Source organism: Panicum virgatum, chromosome 7K (assembly GCF_016808335.1).
Source record: "Panicum virgatum strain AP13 chromosome 7K, P.virgatum_v5, whole genome shotgun sequence".
Taxonomy (NCBI): domain Eukaryota; kingdom Viridiplantae; phylum Streptophyta; class Magnoliopsida; order Poales; family Poaceae; genus Panicum; species Panicum virgatum.
This window is the reverse complement of record NC_053142.1, coordinates 4,600,166-4,627,724: the sequence shown is the minus strand read 5'-3', so window position 1 is coordinate 4,627,724 and position 27,559 is coordinate 4,600,166. Positions and strand designations below refer to the sequence as shown.

Below are 27,559 nucleotides of genomic sequence, written 5' to 3'. Positions count from 1 at the left end.
ACAGAGACATGGGGTGGGGTCGATAATTCTTCTGCAAAATTATTTTTCAACTTCCTACTTCACTGAGCCCGTATTGCAGTTCTGCTCGTTATTGGAGTCCCCAACTCATAGCATTCTCGACCCCTCGTCCAAATTTGAGGGCATGATCTACCTTCTCTTCCAACATGAAAAGGAAATTTTGAAACTCCACAAGTCTCCAGTACATCAGCACCAAATGATGCGAAATTTATTCGAAAACCAATGGATGGTTTATGCATGCTGAATGATAAAGTGCATCAGCTGCACGCCAAATATAAAGCTATGTCATGAGATCTTTTATCGGCGTTTATTCCCGGTTGCAATTTCCCACGCTTGCAGAATATGATTCACGATATCCTCCACACCCACTCCGTGTTTCACCTGCACGCGGTAGAAAGATGCCTTCATCCATGGTTTCAGTAAAGAATTTTTGTATTAACATGTAAACCATGTTGCTTGCAACTAGCATGAGCTCATGTGAAGAACAATAAATAAATAAATAAATAAATAAATAAATAAAGATGTGCACAGCTTGATCCTGAACCTGTGCAAACACAAAAGGCCCTCCTTCCCGCATGCGAAGCGCATCTCGTTCCATTACAGCCAGATCAGCTCCAACAGCCGGGGCAAGGTCTGTCTTATTTATCACCTAAGTTTAGAAGGACCAAAACAGATTAAAAAAAGTAGGTATAAATGTCAAGCAGGTAAATGTTGAAAGTCAAAACAACTTCAGGTAGTTATAGATGAAGTTGGCGAAATACAGTATGACGCACCAAAAGATCAGCTTGGGTTATCCCAGGGCCACCTTTTCTTGGTATCTTGTCCCCACCAGAGACATCAATTATGTAGATTATGTAGTCTGCCAATTCTCGGCTAAAGTTAGCAGCCAAGTTATCTGCATGAGAAATGCACAAACCGCGCCCTTTAATGCTTGATCATGGAGTTGTGTAAAAAGATGGATATTACCCAGAACTCAGGATACACATTATTATTGCGAAGCAGAGGGATGCTTGAGATATTCAATTAACTTGATACTCCCAACATGATACTCCCAACATATACAGCAGAATAGGCATGCAAAAATTGCTTTTTTGCAAGGACTTATCTCCCAACATATACAGCAGAATCGGCATGCAAAAATTGCTTTTTTGCAAGGACTTGAAAGGAGCATTATCTCTAAAAAACGGCGTACCCAGTGCCGTAGGCTTCCCGCACTGTGCGGGGTCTGGGGAAGGGTTGTCTTTAAGCCCCAAGCTTTACCCACACAAATGTGCAGAGGCTGGGGCTCGAACCCGGGACCTTCCGGTTACAGACGGTAGGCTCTACCGCTGCACCAGACCCGCCCTTCAAAGGAGCATTATCTCTATTCACTTTAAAACATGATGTCAAGTTCACATGATAACATTTCACAAGCATTAGACAGGCAGCATGATCTCAGTAGGATGAATAGGCTAGTTTACACAAATATATGCATGACAACAGAAATAGACTATTAATTTAGATCCAGAAAATAATATACCTCCTCCAGATTCACAGAGTAGCAAATCAGCTTTGTACAAGTTCGATAGCTCCTCTAGAGGACCAAGATTTATACTGATGTCTTCACGTATAGCTGCATGAGGGCACCCTCCAGTTTCCACTGCACGTATGCGCTCTTCTGGGAGTGCTCCATGCTTGACTAAGAATTCCCCATCTTCTTTTGTGAAAATGTCGTTTGTGACCTGAATATGAACAGAGCAGGTAAAAAGCGGACCAAATGCGCGATGCAAGCTGCATGGTGGAGATTCTATGCTTTAGAAAATATCTCGAGAAGCGAAATGCTTGTATTTCTATATCAGTACATAGCTAAATCATCAAATAAGACAAGAAAACATACTTTAGTTTAAGTTGAATTATCAGAAATCAGATAATAAGACCTTTTAACAATCGAAAAGTCTGAAGATCAGAAGCAGGGGCAAAAATGAAGCAGTAGATTATAGATGAATGTCTTCAAATTATATGACCGGTCATGCGAAAATCTTATGTAGCATTGCATTCTCAATTTGGTCAGGAAAACTATAACTTCTGTAAAAGAACTGGAGGGCAGAGTGATGTCACATACCGCAGCAAGACTATATTTATCACGTAGGAATCTGCACAGTGCTAACATCAGGGCAGTTTTCCTGAATAAGGAAAGATGTTCATATAAGCATTAAGAACCATAAAACTGTAAAACGTTGCTGTTCAATGCATGCGCAACAATGAAATTTATTGGATTTCAGCAGTTAAAATTATTCTGAAGCATGTGCCTATATGCTGTGTTCCAATCTAATTACACCAACTCGCCACTCCACATGTCAGGATGGAACTTCAGGACAAAGTCAATGAATAATCAGAAAATGTACAGGAAACGAGGCATCTATACTGAAACAAATCAGAGAAAATCCATTTGGAAAGGACCAGTAAGCGCACCGAGAAGCACAAAGAATTTATATTCCCACGTCAATGGCTTGGATTCAGAGCCTGAGGGGCTAAAGTTTAGCCCCTGACATATCAAAGAGAATCTTGCTATTTAAGAGTATTAAATAAAATATATTTATAAATTTTTTTTGACAGATGAGTGCTAATTCGCGAGACGAATCTAATGAGTCTACTTAATTCATGATTTGCTACAATGATGCTACAGTAACCATCCTCTAATTATGGATTAATATACCTCAGTAGATTCGTCTCGTAGTTTAGCCCAGGATTCTGCAATTAGTTTTATAATTAGACTTTATTTAATACTTCAAAATAGTAAGATTGATGTGACAGGGACTAAAGTTTAGCCCTGAATCCAAACAGCGCTCGATGTGTAAATAATACTTTTAACTCAATTAGAGTCATAAAAAAATACTACTATGCATCTACATGAAATAAAGGAGAACAACAGCGAACGCCTTATCAACAGGAGCTCCCAATTCCCAAAGATGTCGAGACTCGAGACTCCTCCATACCAAACAAACCAAAATCCCAGATGAAGCTGAAATTCGCAGGGGTGCAGAGGAGGAATTTGGGATTACAAAGCAACCTCGACACGAATCTCTCCATCACAGCCTCCAAATAACCGCACTGAACTATGTGATCCAGGCTACCAGCAGTTGGAAAGAGTAAAGAAAAGTAGTAGGAAACAATCGAGCTTACCCCGTGCCGACGGGGCCGCCAATTCCGACGGTGAAGGCGCGGTCGGTGAAGGCACGCGAGGCGAGCGGCGGCGCGCGCTTGGTGAAGTCGCCGGGGGAGTAGATGGGCTCGTGGGAGTGCGGCGCGAGGCCGTCGTGGGTGTGCCACACGCGACCGTCCTCCCCGACCCACGATCCCCCCGCTGCATTGCCACCGCCATCCCTGAAACTGCAGCAAAACCAAACCGAGCTTATGTCAGGTCAGAACAGATGTGCGGAAAACGAGAACACAGCGGCGCGGCGCAAGAGGAGTGAGGGCACACGCGCTCGCACCCGTGGGAGTGATGGTGGTGGTGATCGTGGTCATGGGAGTGGTGGTGGTGGTGATCGTGAGACGCCATGGATCGGAGCTTGGAGGTGGAATTGGGAGGCAGGCTGGAAATTTCAGCAGCATCAAATACACCAATATCAGCAGCATCAAATAAATTTCATTAGATTCATCATGAAATATATTTGAATGTTATACTATATTTTACTATGTACATTAATATAATTTTCTAAACTTTGGTCAAGATTAGAAACGTTTCATTTATGAGAAAACAAAATGACTTATATTTTGAAACAACAGGAGTATTTGTGACATTTTCTTTTTTACCAACATCTAAAGATTTTCATGGGAGAGCAATGTTTTTTCTTCGAAGCAACATTCCAAAAGAATAGGGTTCATGTCAGTTGGTATATGCAGAAAAAGATTATCCTGGTTTATATGAGGTAAACTCTGAAGACTTTACAAGTGCGCGGGTAACTAAAAGAAAACCAAAGAAAAACCTCAAGATGGCCCTTGGCCCATCCATATGTGAAAGTAATCGGGTGCTCTAGCATAGGGGGGAGGTGATGAATTAGACAATTTTAAAACCTTAACCTATGGCTCCAACTAGTTTGCACAAAACTAAAACTAAAACATGCTATCTAGATGTGCAACTACGGTTCTTTCTAAGTGTAAAAACCATCATCCCAAAAGAGTTATACAACCTATAGCCAATCCTATCAAAATACTACTTTATGAAAGTAAAGGCACACAAGATTGCAATAAATCAATGCAGAAGCTTAAAGCGGAATAAGAGGAAGTAAATTTTCGACGCGAGGATTTATCCCGTGGTTTGGATTGCCACAAAGGGGCCCCTACATCCACGTTGTTAAAGCACTCACGAAGAGTATCGCTTCCCGGCAATCAAGTCTCTCCCGTGAACACAATCACGGTCATATTGATCCCGATCTTCATTAAAGGAGCTTACCCACGAAGGAGGGGTCTCCATCCCCCGCACAAAATTGTCGACGCCGCTCCACACCAAGCCGGAGGGTCGTTGACGTGCCGGCGAGCCTCCAATGCTCCAAGGGGTCGGCGCACCGAGATACAAAGATTTGGTTCACTCAAGAACCAGTACATAAGGATCTCAACCTTGCTCTTACACTCTCTCAAAAGCTAACCTAACACTAACACTCTCAAATATGTGCTAAGGACTAAAGATATGATCACTAAGCACTTAGGTGGCTTGGAGGTGTTCTTGGGTGTGGGTGTGATGTCTTAGAACTCCAGCACGCTTCAAATGGCCGGGGTGAGGCGTATATATAAGCCACTAACTCAAAGTAGCCATTACTAGCCGTTACCCTTTTTCTTGCGAGGGTATTGGTTAAACCGGTCACTCTGGACCGACTAGTAGCCGTTGGCTCCTCTGACATCGTTGCAGCACCACTTGTGGTCATCGGTTAAACCGATGTTAGGGCGTCGGTTAAACCGGTGACACTGGGAATGTCACATAGCCATTGCACTTCTTTTCTCTTGCTGACGTTATTACACCGACGCATTGCTCCGACGACCATCGGTTCAACCGGTACTTAAGTCTTGGCTTCATGCTGCTTGACATCATCTCTGAGTAATAGTATGGTGATTGCACCGATCCTCTTCATGCTCCGTCGATTTAACCGGTGCTACTGAGTTTTCCCCACTTAGCTCAGTATAGCACGTCCAATTGCAACAATGCTCAAGCGTCGGTTTATCCGAGACCCATCGGATGCACCGATGGTGCTTGCGTCAGTTCAACCGGTGCAGCTGTCTCTCCAGTCCTTTGTCCAACTTGTCGCAACGATCTTTTTGAGCCACATAGGTGTGAGGGAAAGGAAGGAGACACTTACCCACTGGCATCAGCGATTTCCCTGGAAATCTTCATCTTCTTGGTGGTGCCCTTGTACAACTCCTCGAGGCTGCACGGCAGCTTCCGCTCTATCGCGAGCGCCTTCACCGCCCGCCAGCCGGTGTGCATGCCGTGCCCGTCGGGGCCGCCGCCGAACGCCGAGCCGAATATATCGTCCCCAAAGATGGACGAGGTCCACCGATCCGCATGCCAGGCATTCCTCCCCCCATGCCGCCGCCGCCCATGCCGCCGAAGGGGCTGGACCCGCCCAAGAACTCCGCGAAGATGTCCTCCACGTTGCGCGGGTTGAACCGGAACATCGTCGGCCCATCGCCGCCCGTAGAGAAGGTGGCACCCCCGGGGCCCGCCCCGCCGGCGGCACCTGCCCCTTGAGCCCCTCCTCGTCGTACTGGTCGTACACCGCGCGCTTCTGAGGATCGCTCAGGACCTGTCGCAGCACGGGGCATCAAGGGCGCGTCACTACATTGCCGGACTCGAACGGACAGGCTTATGAATCCACCATGGATCTCCTCACTCAGGTTGCTTACCTTGTATGCTTCCGAGATCTGCTTGAACTTGTTCTCGGCCTCCTTGTTGTTGGGGTCTTGTCGGGGTGGCACTTCATGGTGAGCTTGCGGTAGGCCTTCTTGAGGTCGTCGTAGGTGGCGCCCTTGTCGACACCCAGGATCTTGTAGTAGTCGAGCCCCATGGTTGTTGCTCCCGTCCTTCCTCGGCGCTTCGCTGCTTCGGCGTGCCTGTGCTCTTCGTAATAGCGGGAGGCTCTCCCTCGTTTATGCGTTCTCGTCATTGTGGTTGCAGGCTGCTGGTGCGAGAGGTTTGGTGGTATGGGGTCGGAGAGGGCAGGAGAAGAGGGAGAGAAAAGGGGAAGTGAGAAGCGTCTGGAGAGAGGGGGAGGGAAGAGGAGAGAGGGGGAGGGAAGAGGAGACTGGAGACGGGTGTAGGAGCTTCTGGAAGGTGCAAGAGGGTGCGCGCGTTGTCTCGGGCCGCGCGGAGCTCTCACGTGAGGACACGTGCACCCGCAAGTTTTTTTTTGCGAAAAGGGAAGATGTATTAAACTGGAGCACAGTACAACCCCCCTTTTACAACCAGACCCCCGAAGAAAAGAAAAATAACAAAACAGTCCACATGACTACTGTTCATCTTCCTCGTGAACTCCAGGACGCCCGGTCGAACACCCGACGAACTTTCTCCTCTCGATCTTCCACCATGAGACCCCAAACCTTGGTACAGCCGCATAAGCCACCACCCCGGACCTCCAGTCAAAATGGATTTATTCCTTTGAACGAGAATCAGCAGTCTCGGCGATGAAAGAAGAAGAGAAACAGCACTCCACCAGCAGATCCAGAAGAGAGCCACCAGCAGAAGACCTAGAACCATCTCTCCGATGAAGAAGAGACAGCCTAGTAAGGGAGCCCGAGCCGCTAACAGAGCCAACGACCCGGTACAAGATACCCCTGGGGGGCACCAGAAATCTTTCCCCAACGCAAGGAAAAGATAAGCAAACCTCAGAGCTGGACCATCGGAGAGGACACCGCCGACGCTATCCTCGCCATGACCACCAAAGAGGGAGCAGCAACTTGGAAGGTAAACCTCCCAAGGACCGATTATTCTCCATGGCTCGCCGCCGAAGGCAGCAGCTTCAGATTCACCGGCACCGCCGGATCTTCCACCGCCGCACCCGCCAACGACGCACCAGAGGACCAAAAGAGCCGGCAGCCATCTCACCTCCACCGGAACCCTAATCTACTATATAGCAAGCTATATACAGGGACAAACAAATCCGCCGCCGATCCGACCAGTCCCCCTCCTCCTCCGACGCCGGCGAGGGCGCCAGAGGCGAGGAGGGCGGCGGATCTACGGAGAATACGGAAAATCGCCCTCTAGTCGCCTCTTGTTCCTGTAGCAAGGGGAAAGAAGGGGAGCGCACCTCCTGATGGCGCCCGCGTCGAGGGGCGCCTCCTCGGGGCCATGCGCCGGGGCTTGGGCTCCCGCCGCCTCCGCCATGGCCGGCGGCTGCGACCGCTCTCTCTCTCTCTCCCGCCTAGAGAGAGAATTTTGTTTCGGTGGCCTGTCAAGATGACGAACTGGGAGGTTTGGAATGGTCATCTATTGGGCTTCACAGCCGGAGTCCTATCAGGAGTTCAGGACACAGCGGCCGCGCATCAATTTCCTCTAGTATAAACACTCTCAAACCAACAAATAAATACCACAACAGAAACAGCTAAATGCAGCTCTTTTTTAAAAAAACTTTGATCTGTCATATACACAGAGAATGACCTAAGTCATACACTAACAACAAAGTCAGGCAGGCTGCCTCTTCAATAGTTTCTAATTCAGCAGCTGCGTTGATGGTAACGGAGGTACTTCAGGCCTAAGTTACACCATTTACTCTCCGGGCAATTTTTGCAATACTCATATCATTCGCTGTACTCTAAAGAATATGAAGTACCACCTTCATCCACATCTGCATTTGCCACTCCATCTCCACCATTATCGTCATCATCGTCATCACCGTCCCCTCCCATATTGATATCATTGTCATTGTCACCAACAGCGTCTTTTGCTTTATAGTTCTCTCCATCATCACCCTCTTCATCTCCTTCAGCATCATCATCATTATCCTCGCTTCCATCATCCATCATCTGTAGGGGGCTGGACTCTGAATTGTCCCTTCGATAACCTGGGATCTGTTGCTCATCATATTCCTCAATCATGGGCACACCAATCTCATTTTCTTCTGATTCATCGGATTGAGATACCGAATTGTTTTCATCATCTTCAACATATTCCCTTCTCTCCAAGGTCCATCCTTCTGCACCCGAGCTCTCAAGAGAATGCACCGTTCCAGAACGGTTTGCCTTACTTAACATGCTAAAGCTGCCCAATAAGTTTGCCTTTGGAATTGATCTAGTGCCGAGCTCAGATGGGTGGCGAGGTCTAACTGTTCGAAGTCCGCGGCCGCGACCACGGCCACGCCCACGGCCGCACCCCCGCCCCCGCCCACGGGTATTCTTCGTAATCTTCCGAGGGCCTTTCTCATATGAAATATTGTTGTCATCCCTGAACTGAAATCTGGAAGAGCTGCTAATACCTCTAGGAACCTTGCCACCATGACTACGGGACCTACCTCCCCTGCCACCTCCTCGACTTCCACGTCCACGTCCTCTATGACCATTGCTGTTAGCTAGCAGCATTCCATCTTGCTGGTCAAAACCAATAGCTCCGAAGTGTTCTATTTCTTGTTTGTTCCTAATAGCAGGATACCTCGGTGGACGATTTTGCACAGAACAAAAAGGACATTTACACAACATAGCTCAACAGAGAGACCAACACTTTATATCATTGATCCAGATATAGAAAATCAAATGCATCAAAATACCCACATGTGAAGTAAAACACCACTACAGTTAGATGCAATAATAAAAATGTATAAGGCTCACCGTGAAATCTCCAGCTTCTCGATCCTTATTTGATGCCGCTTTTGGATGCAATGTGTATGGATATTACCAGAACTCAGGATACACATTATTATTCCGAAGCAGAGGGATGCTTGAGATATTCAATTAACTTGATACTCCCAACATACACAGCAGAATAGGCATGCAAAAATTGCTTTTTTTGCAAGGACTTGAAAGGTGCATTATCTCTATTCACTTTAAAACATGATGTCAAGTTCACATGATAACATTTCACAAGCATTAGACAGGCAGCATGATCTCAGTAGGATGAATAGGCTGGTTTACACAAATATATGCATGACAACAGAAATAGACTATTAATTTAGATCCAGAAAATAATATACCTCCTCCAGATTCACAGAGTAGCAAATCAGCTTTGTACAAGTTCGATAGCTCCTCTAGAGGACCAAGATTTATACTGATGTCTTCACGTATAGCTGCTTGAGGGCACCCTCCAGTTTCCACTGCACGTATGCGCTCTTCTCGGAGTGCTCCATGCTTGACTAAGAATTCCCCATCTTCTTTTGTGAAAATGTCGTTTGTGACCTGAATATGAACAGAGCAGGTAAAAAGAGGACCAAATGCCCGATTCAAGCTGCATGGTGGAGATTCTATGCTTTAAAAAATATCTCGAGAAGCGAAATGCTTGTATTTCTATATCAGCACATAGCTAAATCATCAAATAAGACAAGAAAACATGCTTTAGTTTAAGTTGAATTATCAGAAATGAGATAATAAAACCTCTTTTAACAATCGAAAAGTCTGAAGATCAGAAGCAGGGGCAAAAATGAAGCAGTAGATTATAGATGAATATCTTCAAATTATATGACCGGTCATGCGAAAATCTTATGTAGCATTGCATTCTCAATTTGGTCAGGAAAACTATAACTTCTGTAAAAGAACCGGAGGGCAGAGTGATGTCACATACCGCAGCAAGACTATATTTATCACGTAGGAATCTGCACAGTGCTAACATCAGGGCAGTTTTCCTGAATACGGAAAGATGTTCATATAAGCATTAAGAACCATAAAACTGTAAAACGTTGCTGTTCAATGCATGCGCAACAATGAAATTTATTGGATTTCAGCAGTTAAAATTATTCTGAAACATGTGCCTATATGCTGTGTTCCAATCTAATTACACCAACTCGCCACTCCACATGTCAGGATGGAACTTCAGGACAAAGTCAATGAATAATCAGAAAATGTACAGGAAACGAGGCATCTATACTGAAACAAATCAGAGAAAATCCATTTGGAAAGGACCATTAAGCGCACCGAGAAGCACAAAGAATTTATATTCCCGCGTCAATGGCTTGGATTCAGAGCCTGAGGGGCTAAAGTTTAGCCCCTGACATATCAAAGAGAATCTTGCTATTTAAGAGAATTAAATAAAATATATTTATAAATTATTTTTAACAGATGAGTGCTAATTCGCGAGATGAATCTAATGAGTCTCCTTAATTCATGATTTGCTAATGAATCTAATGTGAACCTTTGGATTTATTCAATCAAATTGAAGCAAAGGCATAAAACAAAATGATGATGTCACCTTCCTTCACATCATACGCTTGTTAGCTGCTTTAAATCATATAAGGGTTTGGTTGAGGAATTCCCCGGGTACTTTTTCAAATCCATGTCTATTGGGTACAGAACTAATCCAAGAAATAACCATTATGCAGAACAAAGGGGGTAACCTCATACAAATCATTTTATAACGAGAATTACTCCGTCCTTTGTAAAATGCAAGATATTTTAATTTTTCCTCAATCAAATTTCCTCAGTTTTGACTAAATTTAATTTAAAAAATACACTAATATCAGCAGCATCAAATAAATTTCATTAGATTCATCATGAAATATGTTTCAATGTTATACTATATTTTATTGTGTACATTAATATAATTTTCTAAACTTTGGTCAAGATTAGAAACATTTCGCAGTTGAGCTCAGGGTTCTGCAATTAGTTTTATAATTAGACTTTATTTAATACTTCAAAACAGTAAGCTTTATGTGACAGGGACTAATGTTTAGCCCTGAATCCAAACTGCCCCTCGGTGTGTAAATAACACTCTTAACTCAATTAGAGTCATAAAAAAATACTACTATGTATCTACATTAAATAAAGGTGAACAGCAGCGAACGCCTTATCGATAGGAGCTCCCAATTCCCAAAGATGTCGAGACTCGAGACTCCTCCATACCAAACAAACCAAAATCCTAGATGAAGCTGAAATTCGCAGGGGTGCAGAGGAGGAATTTGGGATTACAAAGCAACCTCGACATGAATGTAGAGGAGATGCGTTTCTCTCCATCATAGCCTGCAAATAACCGCACTGAACCATGTGATCCAGGCTACCAGTAGTTGGAAAGAGTAAAGGAAAGTAGTAGGAAACAGTCGAGCTTACCCCGTGCCGACGGGGCCGCCAATTACGACGGTGAAGGCGCAGTCGGTGAAGGCGCGCGAGGCGAGCAGCAGTGTGCGCTTGGTGAAGTCGCCGGGGGAGTAGATGGGCTCGTGGGAGTGCAGCACGAGGCCGTCGTGGGAGTGCCACACGCGACCGTCCTCCCCGACCCACGATCCCCCCACTTCATTGCCACCGCCACCCCTGAAACCGTAGCAAAACCAAACCGAGCTTGTGTCAGGTCAGAACAGATGTGCGAAAAATGAGAACATGGCGGCGCGGCGCAAGAGGAGTGAGGGCACACGCGCTCGCACCCGTGGGAGTGATGGTGGTGGTGATTGTGGTCGTGGGAGTGGTGGTGGTGGTGGTGGTGGTGGTGGTGGTGATCGTGAGACGCCATGGATCAGAGCTTGGAGGTGGAATTGGGAGGCAGGCTGGAGGTTTCGGATAAGAAGGCGGAGCGTAGATTCTTTGATGAGCTAGACTTCAAGTCAGAAGATGCTCTCGTTGACTTTAGGATTCTAGTTGGGATTCTCAATAGAGTGGGGAAGCAATTGGAGGGAGGTAGGAAGAAACGGGCAGTCGTGCTGGCAGGATGGGCCGGTCCTGGGCCCTGCAGCTGCGGTTTTAACTTCAGAGAGATGGGCCGGTCCTGGGGCCCGCAGCTGCGGTTGTGACTTCAGAGAGATGGGCCGTTGGACTAGAACATTTGGATTTACCATAAAAAAAAGAACCTTTGGATTTATTCAATCAGATTGAAGCAAAGGCATAAAACAAAATGATGATGTCACCTTCCTTCACATCATACGCTTGTTAGCTGCTTTAAATCATATAAGGGTTTGGTTGAGGAAGACCCCGGGTACTTTTTCAAATCCATGTCTATTGGGTACAGAACTAATCCAAGACATAACCATTATGCAGAACAAAGGGGGTAACCTCATACAAATCATTTTATAATGAGAATCACTTCATCCTTTGTAAAATGCAAGATATTTTAATTTTTCCTCAATCAAATTTCCTCAGTTCTGACTAAATTTAATTAAAAAATACACCAATATCAGCAGCATCAAATAAATTTCATTAGATTCATCATGAAATATATTTCAATGTTATACTATATTTTACTGTGTACATTAATATAATTTTCTAAACTTTGGTCAAGATTAGAAACGTTTCGCAATTTAGCCAGGGTTCTGCAACTAGTTTTATAAGTAGACTTTATTTAATACTTCAAAATAGTAAGATGGATGTGACAGGGACTAAAGTTTAGCCCTGAATCCAAACAGCCCCTCGGTGTGTAAACAACACTCTTAACTCAATTAGAGTCATAAAAAAGTACTACTATGCATCTACATTAAATAAAGGTGAACAGCAGCAAATGCCTTATCGACAGGAGATCCCAATTCCCAAAGATGTCATGACTCGAGACTCCTCCATACCAAACAAACCAAAATCCCAGATGAAGCTGAAATTCGCAGGGGTGCAGAGGAGGAATTTGGGATTACAAAGCAACCTCGACACGAATGTAGAGGAGATGCGTTCCTCTTTATCACAGCCTCCAAATAACCGCACTGAACTATGTGATCCAGGCTACCAGCAGTTGGAAAGAGTAAAGGAAAGTAGTTGGAAACAATCGAGCTTACCCCGGGCCGACGGGCCGCCAATTCCGACGGTGAAGGCATGGTCGGTGAAGGCGCGCGAGGCGAGTGGCAGCGTGCACTTGGTGAAGTCGCGCGGGGGAGTAGATGGGCTCGTGAGAGTGCGGCGTGAGGCCATTGTGGGAGTGCCACACGCGTCCGTCCTCCCCAACGCATGATCCCCCAGCTGCATTGCCACCGCCGTCCCTGAAACCGCAGCAAAACCAAACTGAGCTTATGTTAGGACAGAACAGATGTGATGAAATCGAGAACGCAGCGGCATGGCGCAAGAGGAGTGAGGGCACACGCGCTCGCACCCGTGGGAGTGATGGTGGTGGTGATCGTGGTCGTGGGAGTGGTGGTGGTGGTGATCGTGAGACGCCATAGATCGGAGCTTGGAGGTGGAATTGGGAGGCAGGCTGGAGGTTTCGGATAATGAGGCGGAGCATAGATTCTTTGATGAGCTAGACTTCAAGTCAGAAGATGCTCTCGTTGACTTTAGGATCCTAGTTGGGATTCCCAAGAGAGAGGGGAAGCAATTGGAGGGATGTAGGAAGAAACTGGCCATCGTGCTGGCAGGATGGGCCGGTCCTGGGCCCTGCAGCTGCGGTTGTAACTTCAGAGAGATAGGCCGGTCTTGAGCCCCGCAGCTGCGGTTGCGACTTCAGAGAGATGGGCCGTTGGACTAGAACCTTTGATTTACCATTGAAAAAAAGAACCTTTGGATTTATTCGATCAGATTGAAGCAAAGGCATAAAACAAAATGATGATGTCACCTTCCTTCGCATCATACGCTTGTTAGCTGCTTTAAGTCAAATAAGGGTTTGGTTGAGGAAAACCCCGGGTACTTTTTCAAATCTATGTCTATTGGGTACAGAACTAATCCAAGACATAACCATTATGCAGAACAAAGGGGGTAACCTCATACAAATCATTTTATAATGAGAATTACTCTTTCCTTTGTAAAATACATGATATTTTAATTTTTCCTCAGTCAAATTTCCTCAGTTTTGACTAAATTTAATTAAAAAATACACCAATATCAGCAGCATCAAATAAATTTCATTAGATTCATCATGAAATATGTTTCAATGTTATACTATATTTCACAGTGTATGATGGGGACGTGGGTTCCCGATCTTCTGTCAGGTTCTGGATAACTCTCGTTGTAGGCGGAGCGAGACACACTGATCCGGCTTCAGATCCTAAGACCCGAATCCAGCAATCTTAGCACCACAACTCCTCTGGTTATCAACCATGTCACAACCAGGTTGACCTCGCCAAGAAGGCTAATCCCTGCAAGCGCAACGAAGAACACAAGCAAGAACTCGAAAGAAACGTAGCTCAATTGAAGTGACTCTGCAGATGAATGATTAATCTCACAATTTGGGGTTTCACAAACCGATGAATGGCGACAACTGTTATTGACAGAATGAATCTAAGAAAAACCCAAACCCTTACGATATGGTGGCAGCTATTAATGAAGAACCTAGGGTCGTCAAGGGACCCTTGGACGCACCCCTATTGGGCTCCAACACGATACATGGACCATCGGCCCAAAAACAGTGACGCAGCACCGGGACAGATTCTGGACGTCAAATTCCTCGGACGATTCCCGACGACTCCAGAGGAATTTGGGCCTAGAACTGGTGCCATTGGAAGCGTCTTGGAATTATATTTCCAACCATATAAAGTGCAGCCTAATCCGAGCCCATATACGACCGTGGTGCCCGTTTTAGTGCAGACTGCTCCTGGACTCCGAAACGGACTCGAAGTCGACTTGGTTTAGGCCACCAACTTGACTTGGACCGCCTTGCAGGTCTCCTAAGGTGGTGGCCATGGAGGAGGATGTTCTTGGGCATCTTCAAACTCCTCTACAAATCTTCAGGGCATTCTCCAACTTGGGCCAGGATCCCAAGGATGAATAACAAGCCCATGACGACAATGTAGCTTCCGGCAGAAACAATGGCAGAATGTCATGATGATTTGAAGACCTTGACGATGAGATATTGATGTGGGACCAGATCTATTTGAAAGCTTATCAAATAAGCTTTCCATCAAGAGCTCATGGACCTCAATCGCACTCCGGATGACTGAGTTACGACCTTCGCAATGATTCACTATCGGTCTACTGGCAAAACGAAAGTTCAACTTTACATTTGGGCCTACAATCAAAGATTGACATGTACAAGTGGAACCAAGTGAATTGTACCAAAAATCATTATGCAAATATAGGAATGAGCTCACCTTGTATTTAACTATCATGGTCATATCCATAGGTTTCATGTCCTCATCATCCTCCCCTTCTTGACAGCAAACCGTCCTCGGTTTGAGTTTAGTTGGAGGACAGGTTGTTGGTAGTAACCAATATCGCTCCCCTTCTTGAAAGTTAACCTGTTTCTTTAAAACAAAACTAGGGGATGTCAACAAGATATGATTATTGTTATTGCAACCTTCTACTTGAACAAATTCTTGCACAACCAAAGTAGATTTCAGATTTGAGCATAAATAGACACGATGCACCATATACTCTCCTTTACAATTATATCACCCAATAAAATGATATATACATCTATGCAACCATGGCAATTCAGCGCATATAAATTTCTCCTTCAAACTACTTAGAGTACAAAGATTATCAAATTCTATATAACCCAACGTATTTAAAGAAGATAATAATTTGAGCTCATCATTTTCAGATTCAATGGGAAGCAAAATTATATTTTCAACACAACTATTTTGCTCCAATGTAATGATGTCACACGACTCTTCTTTATCACAAGAAACATCATGCACCTCAGCTTGTGACAATGGTAGAGTAGAAAAAGGATCCTCACCTTGCAGTGTTTCACAAATGTTATTACCTATGATCTCAATCTGTGGAAGGAAGTGGAAGTGTTGGTACTGAAATTTCACCAAAAACTGTGTGTACATCTTCCTCCTCATTTGTCTCATGTTGCTTGTAATCTCCAAATTCCTGCAAAATGTTAGGCATACATGGCGGTACAACAAGACGCTGCTCCTCTATTTGTTGCTCTTCATTTTTGCAAATAGGTGCATGAAATAATTGTTTCTCAGCCATACAAGCAAGTTCAAATAATTGTGAAAGAGAAGTGTAATACTGATCATTAAGAACATTCTGAATTTCAAGTTGATACCCATGCAAAAATCTATTCTCAGTTGCTTCCACACATTCATCTATTTCACATCGTAATATTAAAGCTTGCATTTTTTCATAATATGACTTCACTGATTTGCTACCTTGTTGGAGAAATTGAAGTTCTTCACACAAAATAGAGTGGTATATAGGCACATAGTCATATTTTAAAAGTTATTTCAACATCAACCATGTTTTATGTGTCTCATAATTTTCACAACGAAACTGCCACCATGTTAAAGCATATCCTGTGAAAGCACTAGTGATGGCTCTAATTCGTTCATGTTCAGAAACATTATTGATTGAAAGCAATTCCTTCTCTACCTCAAGCTCCCACTTAGCATATTCAGAATAATTGCAATCACCATCAAAAGAAGGAATAGAAATATCAATTGTACCTCGTTTTACATGGTTTGGTACTGCAATGTTTTGAAGGGCCTTGAGTCGTCATCTTTCTTCCATCTCTATAATTGTAACCTGTCATTGTTAGTGGAAAACAAGAAAACACACAGAAGTATATTTTCCTATAATCTACTAGGATGTGGTTATGCAAAAAGGCACACACTCTCAAGCGTCTTACCAAGCTCTTACAATGTTCATACCCATGCGAGCAGTGGATGGTACAACCGGTGGCTGGTTCGTGATACCTATGAGGAAGTGGTACCAAGATTGCAAGATCCTCTGGGTTACTGATCTGAAGTGTATATGTGGATCTTGGAAGGCACACAAAGGAACAAAAATATTTGTATGTGGCACACAAGTCAGTCACAGATAGCAATATTGAATAAATGTCCAAAGCACTTGTCCTAGTTGCTGGTCTATACGTGTTCCTAGCACGAATTTGTGATAAACAAGAGAGGAAACAAGTATGAAAGGTAGCAACGAAACAAGGACAAGGCAAAAGTCACCACAAATAGAGCTATTGGCTATTGCTTATGTGCTCCTCTTTTCTTGTCTATTCATTCAATATTTTTTTCTCAATCTTTTTTTTTTGTTCTTATACTTTTGATATATATTTTTTTCCAGCAAGGAGCACACAAGAACAAACCACAAAAAATGTGAGCTCAATTGGATAAAAGATGTGCTCTATGCAAAATCATGATTGTGCTCTCAAATGCATACCAAACTTGTCGGCCCCGAAACTCAGTTTTTCTGATTGGATTTCACAATTCTAATTTTTGCGAACCTTGCAAAGCTAGGATGAAACAGATCTAAATTTTTTTGTAGATCTCCGTAGATATAAAATTTGCAATTTTTCGAGTTCGGACGCAAAAGTTATGACTGTTTTATGGAAGACATTCGAATCAGGATGTTATATGGACAAAAGATCTGGATCTAGTGGATGGTGATGGCAAGGGTTGATGGAAAACAAAGGGAGAAGACACAAATTAGATTGAAACACGATCTAAACCAGCAACCAGACCTTGACCTAGGACAAAAACTCAACACTACGAACTCTGAAACTGAATTATGCAAAGGATATGGCGCGGATGGTTTCAAGTAGGAAACAAATATGGCGGTGGACTATGGGACGAAAGCGAAAACACTCAAACTAAAGGATAGATGTAAACCTGACGGTATACCTGAAGCTCTGATTACCAAATGATGGGGACGTGGGTTCCTGATTTTCTGTCAGGTTCTGGATAACTCTCGTTGTAGGCGGAGCGAGACACACCGATCCGGCTTCAGATCCTAAGACCCGAATCCAGCAATCTTAGTACCACAACTCCTCTGGTTATCAACAACCGTGTCACAACCCGGTTGACCTCGCCAAGAAGGCTAATCCCTGCAAGCGCAACGAAGAACACAAGCAAGAACTCGAAAGAAATGCAGCTCAATTGAAGTGACTCTGCAGATGAATGATTAATCTCACAAGTTGGGGTTTCACAAACCGATGAACGGTGATAACTGTTCTTGACAGAATGAATCTAAGTAAAACCCAAACCCTTACAATGTGGCGGCGGCTATTAATGAAGACCCTAGGGTCGTCGAGGGACCCCTGGACGCGCCCCTATTGGGCTCCAACACGATACACGGACCATCAGCCCAAAAACAGTGACGCAGCACCGGGACAGATTCAGGATGTCAAATTCCTTGGACGATTCCCGACGACTCCAGACGAATTTGGGCCTGGAACTGGTGCCATTGGAAGCGTCTTGGAATTATCTTTCGAACCATATAAAGTGCGGCCTAATTCGAGTCCGTATGCGACCGTGGCGTCGGCGCCCGTTTTAGTGCAGACTGCTCCTGGACTCCGAAACGGACACGAAGTCGACTTGGTTTGGGCCTCCAACTTGACTTGGACCGCCTTGTAGGTCTCCTAAGGTGGTGGCCATGGAGGAGGACATTCTTGGGCATCCTCTACAAATCTTTGGGGCGTTCTCCAACTTGGGCCAGGATCCCAAGGATGAATAACAAGCCCATGACGACAATGTAGCTTCCGGCAGAAACAATGGCAGAATGTCATGATGATTTGAAGACTTTGCCGACAAGATATTGACGTGGTACCAAATCTATTTGAAAGACCTCAATCGCACTCCGGATGACTGAGTTATGACTTTCGCAATGATTCACTATCGGTCTACCGGCAAAATGAAAGTTCAACTTTACATTTGGGCCTACAATCAAAGATTGACATGTACAAGTGGAACCAAGTGAATTTTACCAAAAATCATTATGCAAATATAGGAACGAGCTCACCTTGTATTTAACTATCATGGTCGTATCCATAGGTTTCATGTCCTCATCAGTGTACATTAATATAATTTTCTAAACTTTGGTCAAGATTAGAAATGTTTCGTAGTTTAGCCCAGGGTTCTGCAATTAGTTTTATAATTAGATTTTATTTAATACTTCAAAATAGTAAGAATGATGTGACACGGACTAAAGTTTAGCCCTGAATCCAAACAGCCCCTCGGTGTGTAAATAACACTCTTAACTCAATTAGAGTCATAAAAAAATACTACTATGCATCTACATTAAATAAAGGTGAACAATAGTGAATGCCTTATCTACAGGAGCTCCCAATTCCCAAAGATGTTGAGACTCGAGACTCCTCCATACCAAACAAACCAAAATCCCAGATGATGCTGAAATTCGCAGGGGTGCAGAGGAGGAATTTGGGATTACAAAGCAACCTCGACACGAATGTAGAGGAGATGCGTTTCTCTCCATCACAGCCTCCAAATAACCGCACTAAACCATGTGATCCAGGCTACCAGCAATTGGAAAGAGTAAAGGAAAGTAGTAGGAAACAATCGAGCTTACCCTGTGCCAACGGGGCCGCCAATTACGACGGTGAAGGCACGGTCGGTGAAGGCGCGCGAGGCGAGTGGCAGCGCGCGCTTGGTGAAGTCGCCGGGGGAGTAGACGGGCTCGTGGGAGTGCGGCGCGAGGCCGTTGTGGGAGTGCCATGCGCGACCGTCCTGCCCGACCCACGATCCCCCCGCTTCATTGCCACCGCCATACCTGAAACCGCAGCAAAACCAAACCAAGCTTGTGTCAGGTCAGAATAGATGTGCGGAAAATGAGAACATGGCGGCGCGGTGCAAGAGGAGTGAGGGCACACGCGCTCGCACCCGTGGGAGTGATGGTGGTGGTGATCGTGGTCGTGGGAGTGGTGGTGGTGGTGGTGCTGTTGATCGTGAGATGCCATGGATCGGAGCTTGAAGGTGGAATTGGGAGGCAGGCTGGAGATTTCGGATAAGAAGGCGGAGAGCAGATTCTTTGATGAGCTAGACTTCATGTCAGAAGGTGCTCTGGTTGACTTTAGGATTCTAGTTGGGATTCTCAAGAGAGAGGGGAAGCAATTGGAGGGAGGTAGGAAGAAACGGGCCGTCGTGCTGGCAGGATGGGCCGGTCCTGGGCCCTGCAGTTACGATTGTAACTTCAGAGAGATGGGCTAGTCCTGGGCTCCGCAGCTGCGGTTGTGACTTTAGAGAGATGGGCCGTTTGACTAGAACCTCTGGATTTACCATAGAAAAAAAGAACCTTTGGATTTATTCGACCAGATTGAAGCAAAGGCATAAAACAAAATGATGATGTCACCTTCCTTCACATCATACGCTTGTTAGCTGCTTTAAGTCATATAAGGGTTTGGTTGAGGAAGACCCCGGGTACTTTTTCAAATCTATGTCAATTGGGTACAGAACTAATCCAAGACATAACCATTATGCAGAACAAAGGGGGTAACCTCATATAAATCATTTTATAACGAGAATTACTCCGTCCTTTGTAAAATAAAAGATATTTTAATTTTTCCTCAATCAAATTTCCTCAGTTTTGACTAAATTTAATTAAAAAAATGCACCAATATCAGCAGCATCAAATCAATTTCATTAGTTTCATCATGAAATATGTTTCAATGTTATACTATATTTTACTGTGTACATTAATATAATTTTCTAAACTTTGGTCAAGATTAGAAACGTTTCACAGTTTAGCCCAGGGATCTGCAATTAGTTTTGTAATTAGACTTTATTTAATACTACAAAATATTAAGATTGATGTGACATTGACTAAAGTTTAGCCCTGAATCCAAATAGCCCCTCGGTGTGTAAATAACACTCTTAACTCAATTAGAGTCATAAGAAAGTACTACTATGCATCTACATTAAATAAAGGTGAACAGCAGCAAATGCCTTATCGACAGGAGATCCCAATTCCCAAAGATGCCGTGACTCGAGACTCCTCCATACCAAACAAACCAAAATCCCAGATGAAGCTGAAATTCGCAGGGGTGCTGAGGAGGAATTTGGGATTACAAAGCAACCTCGACATGAATGTAGAGGAGATGCGTTTCTATTTATCACAGCCTCCAAATAACCGCACTGAACTATGTGATCCAGGCTACCAGCAGTTGGAAAGAGTAAAGGAAAGTAGTAGGAAACAATTGAGCTTACCCCGTGATGACGGTGCCACCAATTCCGACAGTGAAGGCGTGGTCGGTGAAGGCGCGCGAGGCGAGCGGTGGCGCGCTCTTGGTGAAGTCGCCGGGGAGTAGATGGGCTCGTGGGAGTGCGGCGCGAGGCCGTCGTGGGAGTGCCACACGCGACCGTCCTCCCCGACCCACGATCCCTCCCGCTGCATTGCCACCACCGTCCCTGAAACCGCAGCAAAACCAAACCGAGCTTGTGTCAGGTCAGAATAGATGTGTGGAAAATGAGAACGCGCAGGCGCGCCGCAAGAGGAGTGAGGGCACAAGCACTCGCACCCGTGGGAGTGATGGTGGTGGTGATCGAAGCTGCCCAGGCATGCTTATTTGAGATAATAATCTGGAGTACATAATCTAGCACTTATAAGCTAGATAATATAATAATCTGCCTAGGAAACAAACATGCCTTTAGAAATGAAAAAATAAGCACATTAAACAACATATCAGTACTAGCTACTAAGCCTCCTCTTGATTTGTGTTCAAGCTCCGCCATTGTCTATAGCTTCATTCGCGAGACGAGTCTAATGAGTCTACTTAATTCGTGATTTGCTACAATGATGCTACAGTAACCATCCTCTAATTTTGGATTAATATACCTCCGTAGATTCATCTCATAGTTTAGCCTAGGGTTCTGCAATTAGTTTTATAATTAGACTTTATTTAATACTTCAAAATAGTAAGATTGATGTCACAGGGACTAAAGTTTAGCCCTGAATCTAGACAGCCCCTCGGTGTGTAAATAACACCCTTAACTCAATTAGAGTCATGAAAAAATACTACTATGCATCTACATTAAATAAAGGTGAATAGCAGTGAACGCCTTTGTTGACACCATTTTTTGGCACGTGTCAAGAAGCTTCTTGAAGAAGAAAGAATTGCCGATTCGGGTGGAGACGGCGCGTCCAATACAAGGATTGTCGATGGAGGATGTTGCCGATGAAGACTTGGTCAAAGAAAGTTGCTCTCGACTTGCTCGGAGATCCGACAAGAGTCCCGATTCGGTTTAGTAGTTTTATTGTATTTTAAGGAATAGTTTACTTTTGTGCCAAGTTTTGCATGTGCCGTAATCGGCTAGGACTCGGTTAGCTTAGGGCTATAAATAGTTGATGTACGGGTCCTGGAAAAGATTGATACACATCCAATACAACAAACCTTTACAATTTCCCTGCAATTTACTTTCTTGTTGGCGACTTCGCTATTTTTCTTTTCGGCGAGTTCTTTCAAGTTGATCAAGGACGTCTCACATTCGAGCGACTTGATTTGCTGGTGAGCTTTCATTTATAGAGTACATCTGAGCTTTAGCTTCCGGGCGCATCGCTGTGGCTTCATTCAGATCTATTCAAAAGTTATCGAGTTTGTCTAAGCTTTGACTTCGGGTGCATCGCTGTGGTCTCATTTAGATTGATTCACAATTCATCTGTTATCGGCTAGATTTATAGTTTTTCCTATAGTTTTTGCTGTTACCAGATTTATCCAGCGTGAAGCATATTCAATCGGCTAGCTTATCTAATTTTATCAATCAATTTATTATAAAGCTGATTAGATCTGTTTTACGTGTCATATCTACGTAGCTTTGTTTAAGTCATACATTCGTGACTTCTCAGCTGCACATGCACATCGGCTTGCATTGCCGATCTGTGTTATTCTGCGTCGGTAGTCTTTGCCGATACTCGCTTTGGACACTGCATTTAACCGATTAATCTGTTGTTGTCGTTTTCTGGATCGGCAGGACATTGCCGATACGCCTGAAAGAGAGAATTTTAGAATTATAGCCGATACGCTCTTGAATCTAATGCTTGCCGATTCTTTGTCAATTTACAGGTCAAATTGACTGGCACGCTTGGTTCTAAGTTCGGGCTTGGCGAACAGTGCTCCTGGGCTTAGTGTGTTGAATTTTACGTCAACATATCTTTTGGCACGCCTGGTGGGACTAGAAGAAACCTCGACATGGATGCGGGTAACGATAAAACCGAAGTCAGCAATGACAACTACATCCCAGTTGATAAAGAGAAGCTTAAAGATGAACACAAAGAAGAGCTGAGGAAGGCCATGGAGTTGTACGAACAGGAGTGCCTCAAAGCTTTCTCTGCAACCAGATCTGGTGAAGTGGTGAAGAAGTTTGATCTGCCTAACGTACAACCATTGACCGATGTACAACGTGACAACAGGATGCTGGACATGGTACATCAAGCTGTAGGTCAAGCATTCATCAACCATGGACCGGTTATGACTCGTACTGTGCATAATGCTGTTATCGGAACAATAAGTGGATCAACGGGTCAAGGTTACATGGGATCGGTCTATCATAAGCCGAGTCAGTTCAACTTTACTCCTGTTGGATCAGCTACACTGACTCCACCATCGGCTTCACTTCCACAGCCGAACGGTGCAACATTGCCACCACAGACTGATACGGTGTTCACCAGTTCTCCACCAATAACCACCACAGTGCCTGGAGGATCTGCATCAGGATTTCCTTTGGGATGGGATCCTGTCACTGGATTTGGCATGCCTCCAGAAGCATTTGTTCCATCTTCATCGGGGCAAAAACAACACAGTAACTTCTCAGCAGATGGATCAGCAATAGAGTGTGTCGGCTTCACAGCCGATGACCCAGAACACGTCAGTTTCACAGCAGACAGGGCAGAACATGATAACGCCCACACCTATGGGTCAAGTTAATGCATCAGCTCCATTGCCGATCTCTCAGCAGCAGTACAGTACATCTCTCATGCCAATTTCTCCTACAGAGTTTCTTATATCAAAGGTGCCACATCGAGGAGGAGTAAATTAGGTGTTCCATGATTCAGTGACTGTGGGCATTCGGCATGTTAATGTGCCGTATGTTTATCCATGGTTACAACAGCCAACCCATCAAGCCATGTCACAGCCAGCTGCTACCAATGAGATGGTGCTTTACCAGCCGGCATCTGCCCAGGTCGCTCAGCACACACCGCAGATGACATTGGCTAATCAGCCGATAAGCCCAGTTTCACCGCAACCAGCATCGGCAACACAACCAACAGCCTCTACGTTGCCTCAATGTCACAGAACAGTCCAAATAATACCAATCAAGTGCACCAATCAACCATTTAAGCTTAATCCACAATTACTGCACTCAATCAGTACACCCAGACTGCCTGCTGTAACCAGGATCGATTACACGGGAACCCTCGCCAAAAGACGAGCACAGGTGATTACAAGCAATAAAAGTGTTCAAACTTACATTACAACAAGAGTTAAACACAAGTCTCCAAATTAATTCACAACTAGAGTTTACAAGCCAGGTTTTACATTTCCAATCTCAGAGTTTGAATTTAGCGGAAAGTACAACAAGTTTGAAACAAGCTTCAAAAATACAATGCGGTAGATAACGTCGATGACAAAAGACGAGCTTCACATCTTGCCCACTGATGTGAGGCCCACCTGCCCGTACTTCACGGAGAAGACGGGACCCACTCGATAGTCCAACTCAGAGGAAGAGGTTGACCAATCCAAGACGCGCACACTTCCTCGAAGTCTTCCAGAACACATCCTGCTTAGAAGAGTTACAACCAAAACCCTGAGTACTCTAATACTCAGCAAGACTTACCCATCTATGGGTATACTTAGCCCATTATCTAGACATGCACAGCTTTTTTGCTCTGGAGTTATTTTGCTGAAAAGCTACTAATACTGGATCCTTACTTTCAATGTTTTAGCTCCAATTGTGTTGATAGCTAGAAACTAGGTTTGCCTAGTTCTCTAGAGCATACATGGTTAATCATATTATCTTTTCTAGAACATCAACATAAATCCATCTTTCCTCTTTCCGTCCTTTCAATCCTTACTACGATGCGACGCATTGACCAAGGCTCTCATATCTGCGAGTCACGGCGAATCGATCCGATTTAACCTTGCAAGGTGGACCTAACTCACACGCCAAGTGCGACCCCGCCGGTCACACCGAGCAACCATTCCCACGACTACCCTGAAGCCTGAATCAAGCCTGCCAGCACCTGGATGAGGAGCACCACACGACGAACACCTAGTGAACTCGTGGACGACTACCTCATCCGTCATCCCTACCCAGCACCGCAGGTCGAGAATCAGATTCCAATGCAATTTAGGTAATTAGCTTAACGGTTTCGACTACCTCCTACTTCCGGCATGTGGTTAGTACTGTTCAATCCTCGGTCAAAAGGCCAACAACGGAACGGTCCTCAATCGACACAGGCAGAAACTCAACTTTCCTTTATTCCATAGTCATGTCCAACTTTCCCTCCGCCTGGTCTCCATTTCCATTCTCATAGTTTTATTTCTTACCATCTTACTGAAGTATCAAACCTAAATCTCGCGGGTGACATGAAATCACCCGTCTTCTACCGTATCCTACTTAAGCATGGCAGTACTATTGCCCCATCATGCTAGTAAAAGATCGGGGTATCCTAAAGATAATGCATTTAAGGTTCCAAGTAAATCCTAGAACTTAATGCACAAGTACTTAAATAGCACATTGCATAAGTTTTAAAGTAGGGGTTATGCTCCGGGGCTTGCCTTGCAAGTCAGCGGGGTTAGCAACTTCTTCTGGAGCGTTTTCGAATGCGCCCTCCTGCTGCTCTCCTGCTTGCGGCTCCGGGACCGGCTCAGCAACCAGCTCATAAATTGCTTCGTTCGCGGCGTCTACACGTATAAAAAGATGCCATGCAAAAGTTAAAACGGTGCAATGAAATGATGCAAGGCACTCAGAATGCAATATGGCAATTAAAAGAAAGAAACGACTTGGCAACGATTTATTAGAGATTTAATTACTAACAAGCAAATAGAACCAAATATTTCTCAAGTGTAACCTATTTTGATCCTAATGCAAGAAGACATGGGCTAAGCTGGACCCAAGCCACTGTTGAAAAGGTACATTGCAGAAAAGAATTTACTTCATAACAGATAAAGTGAAACCGCGGCTAGGAGCTAAATACTTGCAAACTCTTAACTTGCAGATATGATCTAGTAGCAGGAATTTATCAACACAACATGATTTTGATAAAGCATGCCACATAAATTTTCCAACTTCTATTGATGACCGAAAACATTTATTTTAGCCCTAGCAAAATAAACTAAACAATAATAGATCCACAAATATGCACATAGGTTATGTACCTGAAAATTTTTCAGTGCAATACACATGCAAAGAGTAGGTTACCACAAAAATTTTAGGATTTGTAGACAAACAGAACAACCGATACAAAATAAACTAGCTTAAACGCAAACCATAATTTTAGCAGGGGTAAATTTGACATTTCACATGCATGAATATTTTTGCTCTGAAGATCTTGATCTAAGAAACCCAACAAAATTATTTTGCATTTTTCGCATTTTTCTGTGATTTGTTATGCATTTATGAAAATATCAGCCGAAATAAATAAATGAAATTGGAAAAACAAAACCTAAATAAGAGGACTGACGACTGGGCCCCACATGTCAGTGGGAGCCTAGTCCCCAGCTCCCCTGCTCCACGCCCTGGCTGTGGCCATGGCCATGGGCGGCACCGCGGCGGTGGTGTTCCCCGCCGGCTGGGGCCAGCCGGCGGCGCGGGCCCGCGGCCAGGGAGGCCCGCCGGCCCCGGGGCGTGGGTGGTGGCCCGCGGCCCCACGCGCGGCGGCGCACAGCGCCCATGGCGGTCCGGCGGTGGCCCGACGGCGGTGGCGCTGGTTTTGAACGGGGAGGTAGAGGAGAGTGCGAGCAAGCTCACTGCACCCTCGAATCGAGCGGAGGTGGACCAGAGGTAGGGGATCGACGGAGGGGCGGAGCTCCAGCACGGAGCGGCAATGGCGGCCAGTGGCGCAGGGGCTCGAACGGGCACGGGATGGGGCAGAGGAGGTGGAGGGCGAGGTTGCGCTGCTTGGGGCGCGGGGAATCGAGGCACGGCAGCGAGGGGTGGCCGGAATCGGCACCGGCGCCAGCTCTGCTCGAGCTCAGCTCGACCCGCGCGCGAGGAAGGAGAAGGGGAGGGGAAAAGGACGGGCGCGCGAGCGCGGCGGGCAAGGTTTGCCGACGGCCGACGCGTGGCATAGCCGGCGCTGTTGCCGGTCGACGGCATGGGCGCACGTACGGCGTCACTGGAGAGCACAGTAACCGAGTTGAACTCGTTTGAATTGATTTTGACCAAAGTTTGACCACCCAAAACTCCAAATTTCATATTGAAACCTGAAATTTGGCCAAAATAGAAGTTGTAGATGACAAGATGATCTACAACTTTGGTATTGGGCGAAAGTTGATTCGGGGCTTGGATTAAGGAGAAAAACATGCTCGAACTCGGTTCAATGTAATACACTGTACAACTTGATTAGCACTAATAACCTTGATTAACCCTGATTAGCGACTCAACATGTTATTAGCACCAGAGATTAATCCTAGGGTGTTACAGCCTTCCCCCTTAAAGGAATCTCGTCCCAAGATTCACGCATAACGGAAAGTATAAGATGAGAAGGTTCCAGCGCGAAGTACCTTGATGAGTGCTTAGGAAATCAGGATATTTGGCTTTAAGAAATTCCCCTTGCTCCCAAGTGGCTTCAGCTTCAGAATGATTACACCATTGAACCTTATAAAATTTTGTGGTACTGC

General features: G+C 44.9%; 3 protein-coding genes and 1 pseudogene across 9 annotated transcripts; all 4 read right to left on the bottom strand.

The window, feature by feature from the left end:
* Window positions 1–14: 14 nt before the first annotated feature.
* On the bottom strand, window positions 15–7,499 carry LOC120639638 (urease accessory protein G-like). 7 transcript variants are annotated; one of them, XM_039915492.1, is made up of 8 exons: window positions 7,299–7,496; window positions 3,492–3,593; window positions 3,181–3,387; window positions 2,120–2,180; window positions 1,538–1,739; window positions 780–913; window positions 563–667; window positions 15–399 (listed from the first exon to the last, which is right to left on the bottom strand). In XM_039915492.1, exons 1-8 carry the CDS (start codon window positions 7,475–7,477, stop codon window positions 316–318), a joined length of 1,074 nt encoding a protein of 357 aa, XP_039771426.1. In that variant the 5' UTR covers window positions 7,478–7,496; the 3' UTR covers window positions 15–315. The 7 variants fall into 7 exon arrangements, with proteins under 7 accessions (XP_039771426.1, XP_039771428.1, XP_039771427.1 ...); XM_039915494.1 differs by having other exon boundaries at window positions 792–913; window positions 7,299–7,490; XM_039915493.1 differs by having other exon boundaries at window positions 3,181–3,381; window positions 7,299–7,485.
* On the bottom strand, window positions 4,491–7,292 carry LOC120639640 (annotated as a pseudogene).
* A 289-nt stretch (window positions 7,500–7,788) lies between the features above and the next one.
* LOC120639859 (U3 small nucleolar RNA-associated protein 25-like) lies at window positions 7,789–8,565 on the bottom strand. Its single transcript, XM_039915790.1, has one exon. The coding sequence runs from the start codon at window positions 8,563–8,565 to the stop codon at window positions 7,789–7,791; it is 777 nt and encodes a 258-aa protein (XP_039771724.1).
* Window positions 8,566–9,039: 474 nt separating this feature from the next.
* On the bottom strand, window positions 9,040–19,681 carry LOC120639641 (urease accessory protein G-like). Its single transcript, XM_039915499.1, has 4 exons — window positions 19,605–19,681; window positions 19,294–19,494; window positions 9,758–9,818; window positions 9,040–9,375 (listed from the first exon to the last, which is right to left on the bottom strand). Exons 1-4 carry the CDS (start codon window positions 19,679–19,681, stop codon window positions 9,070–9,072), a joined length of 645 nt encoding a protein of 214 aa, XP_039771433.1. The 3' UTR covers window positions 9,040–9,069.
* Window positions 19,682–27,559: the final 7,878 nt, after the last annotated feature.